The sequence below is a fragment of the Balaenoptera borealis genome (assembly GCF_965194805.1).
Source record: "Balaenoptera borealis genome assembly, chromosome: 17".
Lineage (NCBI taxonomy): Eukaryota > Metazoa > Chordata > Mammalia > Artiodactyla > Balaenopteridae > Balaenoptera > Balaenoptera borealis.
The window spans coordinates 41,109,269-41,124,925 of NC_138876.1; the positions used below are offsets into that span (position 1 = coordinate 41,109,269).

Below are 15,657 nucleotides of genomic sequence, written 5' to 3' on the forward strand. Positions count from 1 at the left end.
CGCTCCTCCCGCAGGGGCGGGCCCTCCTGGTCCCCGAGTCTCTTCGGAAAACCCGGGGTCTTGGAGGCCTAGGCGGGACAGCCAGGGTGCGCCACAGGATGGCCACTTCCTAGCCACGCTATGCTCGCCCGAGCCGCCTCCACCTGGCCGTACGCCGGGGCTAGGCCGCGGCCTGACACCCCCGGCGTCCGAGAGTTGAGAGAGGGAGGGGACAGACACGAACTGGCGGGAGATGAAGCCGAGCGGCGGGGAGCCGGGCTGCGGAAGAGGAGCCTCTGAGAGACTCCCTCCCGCCGCACAGGCAGGTGAAGTTCAGGTGACCGCGGACCGAGGGCTTAGGCGAGCCGGCTCTGCGACCCCTCGAGGTGGGCGGGCGCGGACTCACGGCAGGGCGCGCCGCGCGGGCCTGCGGACGGGCGCGCGGGGGAGGGGAGCGCACTGTCCGGAGGTGTCAGTCTGAGGCGCATGCGTGCGGGGCGGGCCTGGCCCGGCCTATATATTGGGTTGGCGCCGGCGCCAGCTGAGAGCCGAGCGGTAGCGGGTCTGGCGGTGAGGAGGTGCTTGGGCGTAGGGCGGGATGCGGGAGGAGAGAAAGCCCCCCCCTCAGGGCCGATCCATCCCGCGGGCGGGAGCCTGGGGGAGGAAAAGTGGGAGGGCTGAGAACTAGGCATCTGGGGTCGATGGGTCCCCGCGTTCCGTCCCTGTCAGGACCCTTGGCAGGGGGCCTGGGAGGCGGCGGTGGATGGAGGGCTGCCCCTAAGTGGGAGGCCACGGAAAGCCTCTCATTCTGGGGGCTTCTCTCTGCCATCCCCATTTGGGGAGCTATCCCGCAGGAGAGAGGATGGGGGTCTGGGTCTCCTTCACGGGGAGAAAAGTTCCCCCACAAGCCCAGTTTCCCCCTTTATTAATTGAACTCCCTTTCCTTCACTCCCATCCCCCATCTGTAGTCGGGGTCCCGGTGCCCCTCCAAGCGATGGGCAGGGTCCGCTGGGGCTGGGAAGGAGGGAAAGGAGACTGAAGGACGTGACACAAGTTCCCTCCGCCCCCTGCTTCCCCGCCACCGCCGCTCTCCAAATTGGCGCGGAACCGGCTTCTCCACAGTGTTTCGCCTCCACAGCCCCCTCTCCCCGCGGCTCGGGCAGGATGGGAGGGGGGAAGTAGGGGCGCTGCCCAAGCCCCGCTCGGGCTGTCCGGGGGAGAGACTGCAGGACGCAGAAGAGACCCATCTGCCTCCCTGCGCTTTCCGGGCGCTGAGGGTGGTTTGCAAATTTCTGAAGACGCTCTCATCCGGGCTGTACATTTCGTTGAGGAAATGCAGGCATGTGTCCAAAAGCATGAGTCCGAAATCATGCACTAACATACTGCAGAAATCATCGTGGTAAGACGGCTCAGGTCATCTCCTGAGGGACTTAGTTATAACCTCTGAATGGCCCTTGGAGAGTATGGATGACAATGTATTTGACTCTGGTTTTTCCTCTCCCCTCCAGAGGTTTCATACACCTGAAAGAAGAGAATGTCAAGACGCAGGTAACGTTATTTGTCTTGGAGATATGTTTCAGAGTTGGCTGCTGCCTTTGAAATGCGTCACTTACTAATTAAACTTCCTTTTTAAAAACTCTATAGTAGCCGTTTACAAGCTAAACAGCAGCCCCAGCCCAGTCAGACGGATTCCCCACAAGAAACTCAGATAATTCAGGCCAAGAAGAGAAAAACGGCCCAGGTGAGTTAAGGGGGGGAAGAGAGAGAGGAAAAAGAGAAGATTCCTTGCAGGGACCTTAGTTTAACAATGGCCTTTTCTATTTTCCAGGATGTCAAAAAAAGAAAAGAGGAGAAGGTCATCAAGAAACATCAGTATGAGATTAGGGTAATGCAGAACTGGGCTGGGTTTGGGGGAGACAAATGCAGGACAAAAAAGAATAGAATTGTGTTATTGCTTTGTGATAGGAAGGGTCCTCTGACACTTTTAATGCCCCTAGAGGTCAGCGGGAAGGCGCTTGTCTTTGGGTGGTTTTTATGTCCCTGAATCCTACTACAGCTACAGAGTAAGCCTTGACGCAGCTGGTTCCTCTTTGTAAATCCCTCCCTCTAGGAGCTGCCTGGTGCACCAGGGCCCGCCTAATCTGTCCAATGGACTGCTCTTTGTTCCCTGTCTGACTACAGTGGAGAGTCCTAATGGTTGATCCTAGGGCATAAATAGGATGTGAGGTCACTGACAGACTGGCACCCAGCCCTTTGCTACCTATTCTTCCTATGTGTCGTACAGAAGACACTTTAGAAACAGTGGTTCTCTTTGAAACCAGCATTGACTGGCGAAAAGGTCCTTTAAGTATTTAAGTAATTGTTTCCACTTTTAAGGTCTTGTCTTTGTATTGTATTTGAAAGTACTGGCACAGGCCTTAACGAGTGGGGGGCAGGGGGTAGCTGTCTATAAAGCAAGGTGCCCTGGCCACTATTGCTAAACATAGAGGGAAAATTTTATAATCTTGAAAGTGATTAATATTTGACTACACACGTGTTTTGTTGTTTCTCCTCTCCCTCAATACCTAATGTCTTGTATTTCCAGAATTGTATTTTGTCTAAAACATCCTACCTGTTATTCTTTATGAAGATTGAAATGAGCTATATGGCTTATTTATAAAATATGTATGTCAGCTTAGTCAGCAATGTTAGCTAACGATGGTGTTTGGGGAAAAGTGTAGACTGTTTAGAAGTATTAGCTTTCATTTATAAAAGATCCGAGACAAAAGCTGGTTTCCTATTTCACAAAGATATTTTTATTTTTTTTAAATGACAGAATTGTTGGCCACCTGTATTATCTGGGGGGATCAGTCCTTGCATTATCATTGAAACACCCCACAAAGAAACAGGAACAAGCGACTTCTCCAGATTTACAAATTACAGATTTAAAAATCTTTTCATTAATCCTTCACCTTTACCTGATTTAAGGTAAGAAAAATTTCAGTAATTTAATGTCGGAGATTAAAATTTACTGATGTAATATATGGTGCTATTTTGAGTTATTTTTTGCCTTCATTATAAGATAGAAAAACTTGTAGAAAAACTGCTTTTTTTTTAACTAGTCTTTAAGCATATATTATTTTATCTGACAGTAATGCTATATGCAAATAACATGGGTATTTAAAACATTGATTCTATATCATTATTTTCACTTGCTTGCTGAAGACTGTAAGCCTTATCAGAAGAACTCAATCACCTTTTAATTTATTTATTTATTTATAGATTTATTTATTTATTTATTTTTGGCTGCGTTGGGTCTTCATTGCTGCACGCAGGCTTTCTCTAGTTGCGGTGAGGGGGGGCTACTCTTCATTGGTGTGCACAGGCTTCTCGTTGTGGTGGCTTCTCTTTGTTGTGGAGCATGGGCTCTAGGGCACACAGGCTCAGTAGTTGTGGCTCATGGGCTCTAGAGCACAGGCTCAGTAATTGTGGCGCACAGACTTAGTTGCTCCGCGGCATGTGGGATCTTCCTGGACCAGGGATCGAACCCGTGTCCCCTGCATTGGCAGGTGGATTCTTAACCACTGCACCACCAGGGAAACCCTGAATCACCTTTTTAATGGAGTTTAAATAATTTACCTAAATTGTTAACATGGAAGAATTTTAACATGTACACAGCATTTTCATTTGATCAGCTATTTTTCTTACCAAGCCTACTTATTAAGGTCTATACTTTTTTTTTTCTAGTTAATGAATAAGAGGTACAAATTATATAAAATGTGTAGTGTAATAATTTATATTTGGCTTTAATAAGCAAATTAATGGACTCATACATTTAAACTCACCAGTCTTCCTCTTCTCCATACTGTCCCACCTTAACCCCACTGTAATGTAGTGATGATATATTTGGAGGTGATTGAGACTGTCTCTGCTGGGATCATATGCTTTAAATATTTACTTTTTTAGTGTTGCTCTTGAGAAAACATGGTTATCTTAAACAGGTGCCTTTGTAAATTATAAATAAATGGGGACTAGAAAGCACTCTTGAAATCTGTCAATTTAGATTCTCATAGTCCAAGTTCTTGCTGTATAATTTCATGCTAGAGAAATGGTTTCTAAAAGTAGCAATTTTTCCCGATTTACTTTTAAGAGGTTGTCCTTCCAAATTCTAATTCAAAGTTGGATTTCAGTGTTTGAAAGTTGAGTTTACTCTTTGTGAAACAGGTAGCTTGTATATTATGTAGGTCACACAATTATTTTGCTCCTTTCCATAGCTGGGGATGTTCACAGGATGTTTGGCTAAACATGTTAAAAAAAGAGACCAGATACGTTCATGACAAACATTTTGAAGTTCTGCATTCTGAATTGGAACCACAGATGAGGTCAATACTTCTAGACTGGCTTTTAGAGGTATGTTCCAGCAATACAAATTTCCTTTTTTGTCTGTATGGTGGAAAAATATTTAGACATAAATATGCTTTCCATGTGCCTTCATGGTATATTACCTATTGCCAGGAGCCATTCTGGGGCGGGCTACTCACTGTAGTTGAGGATACCAAAATGGAAACTGACTGTCTGCTTGATAAGAGTAAAATCATGAGGACACAGCCACTAGATCCCATACAACCCAAACCCAGTTCAGAAATTGTGGTATCTGAGTATCGCTGTGTACTAGGCACTGTGCCTGGTGCCAAGGATACTCAAGATGAACAGAATTTGACAAGGTTTTGAACTCTGCTATGCAATGTAAAGAACCAGGACTAGGCTTCAGGACCCTCAGAAGTCCTTTTCTTCATCACCAAAATCAAATTATGATTTGGAATCCTAATTTCTATATCCTAAATGATAAGGAGGCTTTGAATATCCAGTAGCCCTAAGCCCTCGAGGCTCCATGTAGCTTGCTTTTGTTATATCCCTCTATTCCTTTCAGAAATGAGCTGTACCATTAATCAAAAGGAATAATAGTTATCCAGAAGTCCCTAAATATCTGTGCCCTCTCTTGTTTAGGCCCATTCCCTTTCTCTGGATAATAATTCTGAAAGAATCTCTAAAATTATTGAGATGATTACTTATATTGATAACAAACTAATGTTCCCCCAGCCCTTGGATATTTGCTCTGTAGTTTCCCTGTCTTTAATACAGATAGAGACAATGAACTCTAAGGGGGAACTACCACAGGCTTTTTGGTGGAGAAACACATGGCAGAATAGATCTCAGAAGCTATCAGAAAAGTTCGTTAAGACTGCAAAATGTTTTCCTTTTGAGTCAGGTCATCTTATTCCTTATTCTGACTAGAAGGGAAGATTATGTTTCAATCATGTGTGTACAAGAATGTAGTTGGATTTTGACTTTTCTGAATGTCTAATGATCATAGATGCAACTTAAGCACAATTATGTTGATGTTATTTTATTTTGCCTTTTTATGTTACATTGATTTTTATTCAGTGGTTGTCTATCAAATTTATCCCTATTTTCCATTAAATATATGATTATATATACAAAACCAAATATAATATAAATAAAATCCAGCAGAGCATTAAACTCTACTTTGTCTTAGTATTTCTTTCAATCTAGGAATGCAAAAATGGTCCAACATTTGAAAATCTATTAATAGTTTAAGGGAGAATATCATAAGGTTATATATCATAGATGTAAAAGTTATTTTTTGAAATTCAGTATACATTCCTGATTTTTAAATATGCAATAAACTAGGGATAGATTTCCTTAACACATTAAGTGTTTATTAGAAACTCATATATGTCTGTCCCTCTGTTTCCTACTTCATGAAGTTATTTTGAGAATTAAAAGCTTTCCCTATATTAAGTGTGGAAATGACAGATACTACTTATTATTAATAACAATAGTGAAACATTAGGGGAATTCCCATTATAGTCAGAAACAAGGAATAAGATAAAAATTTTGTCAATCACCATTGTTATTCATTCAGTTTTCTTCTATAATTCTTAAATGAGGTAAGAACATTGAAAGGAACAGAGTTGTCATTTTGTAGTTAAATGTATATGTAGAATGATGAAGAGAATCAGTTGGAACTATTAGAGTATAAACTAAGCATAAAAACTTACCCATTTGTCATCAATAAAAATTAGATGACATATATACACTACTGACACTATGAATAAGATAGGTAACTAATGAGAACCTACTGTATAGCCAAGGGAACTCTACTCAGTGCTCTGTGGTGACCTAAATGGGAAGGAAATCCAAAAAAAGAGGGGATATATGTATCGTAAAGCTGATTCACTTTGCTGTACAGTAGAAACTAACACAACATTGTAAAGCAACTATACTCCAATAAAAATTAATTTTAAAGAAATAAGAAACTTAATAGGAAAAAAGTACTCATCCATAGTCAGCAAAAGTGTAAATGTATCTGGGAATAAACACAATAAGTCTATGTGAAAAAAACCTATAAAACTAAGAGGACTGTAATAGATTTATCCTATTAGCACATGTTAATTTTTCCCCCATTTTAGCTTTGGTATCCTAAAAAGCAAGTTGGGCTTCAGAAAGTGTTCTGAAATCTGGTATGCTAAGAGGTAACTTTCTAATTTGGAGAAATTAATGGAATAATATTTAAATGGATTCTTCTCTAGGTGTGTGAAGTATACACACTTCATAGGGAAACATTTTATCTTGCTCAAGACTTTTTTGATAGATTTATGTTGACACAAAAGGATATAAATAAAAATATGCTTCAACTCATTGGAATTACCTCATTATTCATTGCTTCCAAACTTGAGGTAAGTTCTCAAAGTTTATCCATAGATATATTTACCGCAAACTTTTTTTGTCTTAACCAATGCATTAATCCCAGAGAATACTGTGTACCACTTTTGATATGTTAATCCTTAGGAAAGATGAGTGAGTTTTTTCCAATACATTTGCTGAACACTATGATTTGGGTGGAAGGATAATTATCATGGTTCCCTTCAAAGTATCTGAGCCTATTATAAGTCTCTGGTTTGATTCTGGAGCTAGTATCTAGGTGAAATATTCCATGGCTAACTGTGCCAAACAGAAAGACCAACGCTGTCTCTCTATACCTAGTTATGGCACTTGGATTCAATAAAATGGTCTCTGAAACCTAATTAACCAATCAAATGCAATAAATGCTATGTTAGGTTAGAATAATGGTCTATATCCAGCCTAGTATTTTTATATCTGATGATGGTGCTAGGACAGAAGGAAACACCTTTCCTGCCTGAGATTTTCCTTCACATGATCTCAATCTACTTTTCTTAAATTCAACACATATCATTAGTACCTTCATCTGAAATTTTTGAAGCCTGTATTGTTTTGAGGGTAGAAGAGGGACTGTGAATCATGCATTAATTTCCTTCAGTGTATTTTTCTCCTCTTCCACATTTGTCTTTTGAGCCTTAAGGGCTATCCCCAAATTCTGCCAAATTTGCTGAATAAGTTTGTATTCAGTGTATCCTTACCTGAAATCATACTGTGTGTTTCAGATACCTTTCTAGACTGAAATCTTGATCTTTAGCCTGTTCTCATCTGTGGCAGCATCTCTTCTACTCCTCTGATCATTCTAGTTGTTATTCTCTGAACTGTTAAGACAGACCTGTCATCAACCAAACTGCACAAATTATTGTTTGAATAACCATACTTTTGTACTAGGATAAAGTTAATGTTTTCAATTTCTAGACCTTATTTGTTGAGTATCTTGTTTTAGTCTGATATACTAGGCAATCCTAAAACAAGTTTGGCTTTTTGTTTTAACCAGTCACTGAAATGACTGGTTAAAATAGTTTAATTGTTTATTAACTAAGATTCAAAATCAGTTCTATAAAAATGTTTCAATCAATATAGTTGGCTAATTTAGATACCCAGATACGAAAAATATCTTTAAAGGTAAGGTTGCTTTGGCTATCGTAGAATTATTTTATTAAGATTTATAATCATTTTGTCCTTTAAAAATGAAGCCTAGATTGGTTTGTATATAATTCTGTTGTTTTAATCTCACTCTCAACTGTGCTTGGTATTAATTAAATCTATTTTAAAGGAAATCTACGCTCCTAAGCTGCAAGAGTTTGCTTATGTCACTGATGGTGCTTGCAGTGAAGAGGATATCTTAAGGATGGAACTCATTATATTAAAGGTAATAATATATCTTTATTATTTCTAGTTGCAATTTAATAACTCTGTAATTTACTAAACTCAAAGACTACAATGTTAAGTAGTCAAAACTGAGATTTTAGTACTAGGATCCAGTTCTAAGATGGGAAGGGAATTTGCTTAACCTGTAAACTCTATTTTTCTGTATCTTTCAATTTTCCTATATTGAGAATATTATTTCTTAATTTAAAAGTGTTTAACACTTTCAAAACTTATAGGTAGTTAGCATAGCATGTGTATATAATGAATTCCAACAGTGATTCTCAAATCTTAGTTCTGAGTTTCCACTTCTTCCAGCAGGTGGAGAATGAGAATTATTTCACTGCCTTTTTTCTTTTCTATATGCATGGGAAGGGCTATTAATTGAAGGGTAGAGAAGCATTAAGATGTTTAATTGGGCCTTGAATTAGAGATTAAAGGGTGAATGTTAGCTACTAGAAAGTATGTTATGAAATTTGAGCATCCTGGTTTTATAAATAGGACACAAGAAAACACAATCAATATGACTTTCATTTACAAGATACCTATATACATTATAAATTTGTTATGTTTATAAACATTCAGATTGATAGCTCAGTAAGAATGGGATCTTGTTGGCATGCTGATATTGTTCTTTTTAAAAGAAATTTTTTTATTGAAATATACTTGATTTTCAATGTTGTGTTAGTTTTAGGTGTACAGCAAAGTGATTCAGTTTTATATATTTTTTTTTTCAGATTCTTTTCCATTATAGGGTATTATAAGACATTGAATATAGTTCTGCTATGTTCTAGTAACAAAGTTATCCAGATTCAGACTTGTAGTATAAGGAGGATATATAATGGGAAGATGGAATTCTCTGGGTGGTCCTACAGGCATTAAGACTCTCTGTTCTCTCCTAACTATTTTTGACTTCTTATAAATGGTAAAGTCCCAGGGCTTCATGGAGAGAAAGATATCATAAATTAGGATTTGTCTTTTTTTTAGCTTTTACATGTTGAACAGAAGCCATTATAGATCACGGAAAGAAAAAGTGTAGAATCAGTTCTTCAGATATCTGAATGGAATTAGCTGTGGAGTTATTGAATAAAATTAAAAGGGCAGTTTCGATAAAGAAGAGAATACATTTGGAAGATGAGGGGCTGCAAGAAATGAGAAAAGTAGGAATGAAAAATAGGTCCAAGGAACTTTGTCAATAAAGATAACTAGAGAATAATAAAGGGGTCTGTATCAATAATAGACTAAAACATAAGCAGCCTTAGATTGTGAGGTATCTATAGATATTGTTATGAAAATAGGAAGAAATATGCCCAAAGCAAAAAGTTTCTTAAATGACTATTTAAGGAAGTACCTATATAATGTGGTATATATACCTACATTTATTAACAGGCATTTAAATTTCATTAACAGGCTTTAAAATGGGAACTTTGTCCTGTAACAGTCATCTCCTGGCTAAATCTCTTCCTCCAAGTTGATGCTCTTAAAGATGCTCCTAAAGTTCTTCTACCTCAGTATTCTCAGGAAAAGTTCATTCAAATAGCTCAGGTATTGATATTTTTATTGAATATTTGCTAATGTTTTTAATTACAGGTTTTGTTTAGTGTATTTATAGTGTTAAATAGGCTACACAACAAAATGACGGCATACTGAATTAAACTCATTCCTTAATTGACTAGAACAAAACTTCTGATGCATAAAATTCTGTCCCCAATATTTACATTGCTTACTGAAAATTCTAGAAAACAAAGTTTTAAAACTTGCGTTTAAATATATTATGAGCACTTTTTACTCTTTAGGAGTATGAGGTAGAGAGTTAAATACCTCTCTTTGATGTAACATGGGGAAAGGTATTTTTCAGCCAGTTGTTTTAGGTTTTATAATAGTATGAAATTATTCTGTAAAATTATCTTACTCTCTTATATTTGAATACACAGGGAACCTATTTTACGTGTTAAAATTAAAATCACCTAATTTAGTTATAACATTATTTAAAAATTTAAGTTTAAATTAAACTTTCCTAGGCCAGTGTATAACAAATATTCTAAGAAAGTAATTACAGGAGGACGGTACCATTCTTTCCTGCCTGCTTCTCATAAGTAGGATCTTAAGGCTGCTGTACCTGCCATATATAAGTGAAGAACACCCAGATTCTTATTCTGTGTAGGATGTGAAAATCTTACACATGGAATTGAAGAAACTGTGGTACTCTGGATGGGTTTTAAGTAACCTACGTTGAAATTCAACTTGTGTTTTAAATCTAGTAAACTCATTATGAACACTAAAACTGGAGAACCAGTAAATATATTAGAATTGGTTCATTTTGTAGAACTTTCTAATGAAGTCATATTAATCTTTTCCATCAGATTTCCTAGCATCCCAGATTATCCTAGGCAGCTAAACGCTTTTGATAGGGCAAACCTTTGATAAGCTGATAAACAGTGTGGAAAGTTTCTAGAGGTATATAATAGTAATAATTCATTTCCAACTCCTCTACTCGTGTTTCTGTCTTCTGGACCCATGGGGACAAAAATAAGTTTTATTTCACTGGACAGGTATCACCTCAGGCCTCTGAAATCTAACCTTTTTACACAATTTCACTGATCGTTGTTCAGATCTCTTATTGCCTGGATTGTACTACCTCTTAACTCATCTATTTAGAAACATGTTCCCTTCTTGTGTTTCTGCTTCACCATAGTCTAAGGGATTGTTCTTAAAATGTAATTTCCCTGATTTAAAATCTTCTAGTAATTTCAATAATCAATAAGAACTTTAAAGTTCTGACTTCTTAAAGACCCTTTATGATCTAACCTAGGCCATGCCTCTCCAGCAACCCCCTTTTTTTAAAATAATGAAGGAAAGATATTCCTTATTTCATTTTTTACCTTATGTGTTCTGAACTACTTGAGTTCCAAAGAAAAGTAATCCTTTCTCATTTATCTTTGTAAATTCTGTTTCCTATATCTAGAACATTCTCTACCTCCCAGTCTTCCTGGCTACCTTGTATTTTAAGACTCATTTAAGCAGAAGTCTTCCCTGTCTTTCCCACTCTGGATCAGGTGCACTTCCTAATAGTACACATCATGCTATATCGTAACAATCCTTTACTTGTTTATTAACAAGACTGAACTTCCTTCAGGGTGGCAGCTTATTTCTCTTTGGATCCCTGTAGTTTTAGCAATTCTTGGCATATGGTCCACATCATAAGCAATCTAAAATGTTAGCTGACGGATGTTTAGTAGTGACATGTAGTACTCATCCTTCTCCTAAATTCTTATACTTTTTCCTCTGTTAGCTTTTAGATCTGTGTATTCTTGCCATCGATTCATTAGAGTTCCAGTACAGAATACTCGCTGCTGCTGCCTTGTGCCATTTTACCTCTCTTGAAGTGGTTAAGAAAGCCTCAGGTAAGACAGTATATTTTGTTCTCTTATTACCCATTCACAACTTTTAAAGGGACTATTTTGAACTTAGCATCCTGCTAAACAAGAATTTAAAATTTTAATGGAAAAGAGTTAGCAGTTTAGCGATTATCTTCCCTTCTGTTAGAAGTACTTTCTAATCCTCAATAAATATCCACAAACAAAAAGTAAGGTCTAATGGAATTTAAATCCATTTGAAGTTAGTCAATGTAATTATAGCTCCACATTAAAGAGTTCTTTGGGTTTTGACAATTTCAGTTTCCTATGCAGCAGGTACTGGCTAAGAAGCTCTAAGTCTTTTTCTCCCTCAAAATAGTCACATTATAAACATATTTGAGAGTGATAGTCTGTTTTGACTTGCTAAACTTGTTTTTCTTTTTAAATTTTTTTTAAGTATAGTTGATTTACAACGTTGTGCCAATCTCTGCTGTGCAGCAAAGTGACTCAGTTATACATATAGAGACATGCTTTTTTTATATTCTTTTCCATTATGGTTTATCACAGGATACTGAATATAGTTCTCTGTGCTATACAGTAGGACCTTGTTGTTTATCCATCCTATATACAGTAGTTTACATCTGCTAATCCCACATAAACTTGTTGATTTGGGTTTATATTATGTGCTTGTTTTGGTTTCCTTTTTTACATGAATTTTAAATTAACTATCTTTAAATTTTGAAGCACAAGCAAATAAGTAGGCATATGTTTCTGATGTAACCTTCACATTTTTCTAACTTTTCTTTATCTAGGTTTGGAATGGGACAACATTTCTGAATGTGTAGACTGGATGGTGCCTTTTGTCAGCATAGTAAAAAGTACTAGCCCAGTGAAGCTGAAGGTTTTTAAGAAGATTTCTATGGAAGACAGACACAATATACAGACACATACAAATTATCTGGCTATGCTGGTATGTTTCTTTCTTGTAGTTTTTTGGTCTTACTATTTGGTAAGTCACTGAAACTGATAGTAAGGATACTATGGAATAATATTTCAAGCAGTTATATAAGATGGTAAGGGGATAGAAAGTTCCAATGGGCACACTGATTTCAAAATGTAGAAAAGCTAATAAAATAACTTTGAAGTCAAAGCAAGATTTGTAAAGTGTCTCAAGATTAATGCCAATAGTCCAGGTAAGAGTTTTTAAAAATACAAGTTGCAGGCAGTTGAACCTCTAAAATATGACTAATCACAGTTGCAAACACATAAAGAGATGATTATATTAGGCCTAAGTAGTCTCAAATTAGTACACAGAAGTCTGGTTTGACTTTGTTTTACCATATCAATGCTTTATCTTAGCTGTTAATCTCTGCGTGATTTCTTCACATGTATAGGATGAAGTAAATTACATGAACACCTTCAGAAAGGGGGGACAGTTGTCACCAGTTTGCAATGGAGGCATTATGACACCACCGAAGAGCACTGAAAAACCACCAGGAAAACACTAAAGTTAACTGAGCAAACAAGTTGGAACTGATGAAGCACTGCGTAGCATTTCATAGAACTTAACTACTTAAGTTTTACAGGAAAATAGTGCTGTGGCTATCCTGGCCGATTCAGAAGTTTCACTGGCATTCTTTGATTTAAAAAACCACTTAAAATTGGCACTAACTAAGGAGGAAATTTAATGCCTATGTTCGCTGTTTAAAGAAACAGCAGGACTTGTTTACAAAGATGACTTCATTCCCAACACTGACTGGATAGAAGCCAGCCATGATTCATGACATAAGAATTTTTTTGATATGGTGTTACTGTGTTTATCTTGATAAACTAGGAATTTCATCATTGGAGTTTTTGACTAGATAAGTGCTACCTTAAAGGGTACATTAAGTGATACAGTACTTTGAATCTAGTTTTTAGATTCTCAAAATTTATAAACTCTTAACTAGTGCAATTTGGTTCTTGAAAATAAAATTTAAACTTGTTTACAAAGGTTTAGGTTTGTAATAAGGTGACTAATTTATCTATAGCTGCTGTAGCAAGCTATATAAAACTTGAATTTTTAAAAATGGTGAACTTTAATCTGTTTGACTATTTTTATTTGCCTTGCCATAACATTTTTAACCAGTAAATCTTAGATGAACATGGTGTTTAAACTGTGCTCTAAACAGTGGGAATACCAAAGAAATTATAAACAAGATAAATGCTGTGGCTCCTCCATGGGGCTTTGACGTATAAGTTGCTTTATAATAACTTTTTCGTACATCACAATTTGGGCGAAAAACTTAAGTACCCTTTCAAACTATTTATATGAGAAAGTCACTTTATTACTCTAAAAAAAAAAATCTTTAGGGTTATCTCAATTTAGTGTGACTAAGGCTTTATTTATGTTTGCAAAACTGCTAAGGTCCTTTTTAAATTCCTACATTATGAGTTAAGGACAGTGTCAAAGTGATAAAGCTTAACACTTGACCTAAACTTGTATTTTCTTAAGGCAGAAAAGCAGTAAATGTATACGACTCCTAGAAATCTATTTATTTAAAAAAAAAACAAAACCTTGACATAAGAACTTGCTGTATATAGCTACTTCTACATAAATATTTTAGTTTTTTAAAAATGAAATTTCAGCCTCAAAAGTGGATTTGATTAGAAAAATTATACTAGATTACTAGTTTATTCTGTTACTGGACATGTGAATCTCTTCTTCCTTTGAAGAAATTATAAATTTAAGCTTATTGTTATGGTGTGAAGTCTTCTGTAGAGTTTTTGTCTTTAAACTAATATGCTTCAGTATTTTGTCTGAAAAGAAAACGCCACTAAATATGTAAATATGTATTATATAAACTTAATCTTTTAATACTGTTTATTTTTAGCCCATTGTTTAAAAAATAAAAGTTAAAAAATTTTAACTAACTGCTTAAAAGTAAAGTTTTGCCATTGCTTGAAGAAACTTTTTTTTCCTTCTCTGCGCTGCCAGCTGTAACACTTCTTCTGGGTTGCTTGCGTTCAATTCTGTCTGGCCGATGGCTTTGATCTTCCAAAACAGAAAAGTGATGTTATTAGAGGTCTGGTCAAAAACAAAGTTTTGCTAGTATACAAAATATAAAACTACCTACTTGCTAACAATGATAAACTGAACCTCTAATTGTAGATGCTAAGAGGTGTAGAAGAAATTAACATAAAGACTGACTGGAGCCACTCAATTACTGAACCATAGTTTGTGGAATTATCTTCAGTAACATTAAGTAAATTCATGTAAATTTATTTGACTAAAAATACCAGTAAAGGGACTTCCCTGGCGGTCCAGTGGCTAAGACTCCATGCTCCCAATGCAGGGGGCCCAGGTTCGATTCCCTGGTCAGGGAACTAGATCCCACATGCCGCAACTAAAGATCCCACATGCTGCACCTAAGACCTGGTGCAGCCAAATAAATAAATTAAATATTTTTAGAAAAACAGTAAATAAACTCTACATGTAATCTGACACATTTTTACAATTAAGGCTCCTACAAAATAACTTGAAATATCAAAATTCATGTTTCAGGGCTTCACTTTTTTAATATGTAAAAAATATCTAGTTTGCTCAGCACTATATAATATATAGTGACCCTTCTCTTTCATGATTAGAAATACTTGAGCCTGATAAAAATCCATAATAGTATTCTGCCATGGAGTGTTTTGTGAGAGCATGTTTTAGGACCTTAAAATTACCTTTTGTTTAAAAAAGTTCCTATATATATATATATATATATTTTTTTTTTTTTTTTTTTTTAAACAACAGAGACTATTCTGATAGGTAGCTTGAAGGGAGCTAAGACTATCCAGAAATGATCATCAGTTAGGTTCGCAGGTAGGAGGAATTGCGGATGATGCCATTTCAATATGAAAGAATACATGTGGAAAAACCTAGTAGTGGGGTATAACTAAAGAGTTATTTCAAACAAAGTATCCTGAAGACGACTGGCTATAAAAGTTCAAAGTATAAGGCAGAAATTGGAATAGGAGCCAGATATTTGAGAGAAATAACACATCCTAGGTGGGTAGTGGTCAAAACCATGAGTGGATGAGGTTATTACCTAGGGAGAATGTAGGGCAATCAGAAAATACCCAAGGACTAACTTCTTGGGAAAACCAAGTTTAAGGGGTAGACAGAGGGAAATACCCACAAAGAAGAAAAGGCAGAAGAGTCAGGGAGAAGAAATGAGTAAAAATG

At 36.9% G+C, this 15,657-nt stretch overlaps 2 protein-coding genes across 10 annotated transcripts in view; one reads left to right on the top strand and one right to left on the bottom strand.

Annotated features, from left to right (window-relative positions):
- Positions 1–86: 86 nt before the first annotated feature.
- CCNE2 (cyclin E2) lies at positions 87–14,357 on the top strand. Of its 6 annotated transcripts, none has more exons than XM_082363814.1 (12): positions 87–305; positions 1,488–1,527; positions 1,624–1,720; positions 1,808–1,864; positions 2,795–2,946; positions 4,233–4,368; positions 6,573–6,719; positions 7,997–8,092; positions 9,499–9,633; positions 11,381–11,492; positions 12,257–12,414; positions 12,839–14,357. In XM_082363814.1, the coding sequence occupies exons 2-12, from the start codon at positions 1,514–1,516 to the stop codon at positions 12,950–12,952; spliced, it is 1,218 nt and encodes a 405-aa protein (XP_082219940.1). In that variant the 5' UTR covers positions 87–305; positions 1,488–1,513; the 3' UTR covers positions 12,953–14,357. The 6 variants fall into 6 exon arrangements, with proteins under 6 accessions (XP_082219940.1, XP_082219942.1, XP_082219938.1 ...); XM_082363816.1 differs by having other exon boundaries at positions 87–301; XM_082363812.1 differs by lacking the exon at positions 87–305 and adding an exon at positions 490–549.
- INTS8 (integrator complex subunit 8) overlaps positions 14,270–15,657 on the bottom strand; it is a 47,138-nt gene continuing 45,750 nt past the window's right edge. For all 4 annotated transcript variants that reach the window (XM_082363811.1, XM_082363809.1, XM_082363810.1 and 1 more), the window contains one exon: positions 14,270–14,478. Coding sequence is in view for 3 of the 4 variants with exons in the window: in XM_082363809.1 (XP_082219935.1) it covers positions 14,362–14,478 (117 nt within the window). In the remaining variant the exon portion in view is untranslated. The remainder of the gene's footprint in view (positions 14,479–15,657) is intronic.

What these genes read in the sequence shown, in the direction of transcription:
- CCNE2 (XM_082363814.1), top strand. An exon ending in AACATCAGTATGAGATTAGG is followed by an intron (nt 1,865 to 2,794) that starts GTAATGCAGAAC and finishes TTTAAATGACAG; the next exon opens with AATTGTTGGCCACCTGTATT. An exon ending in TCATTGCTTCCAAACTTGAG is followed by an intron (nt 6,720 to 7,996) that starts GTAAGTTCTCAA and finishes TCTATTTTAAAG; the next exon opens with GAAATCTACGCTCCTAAGCT.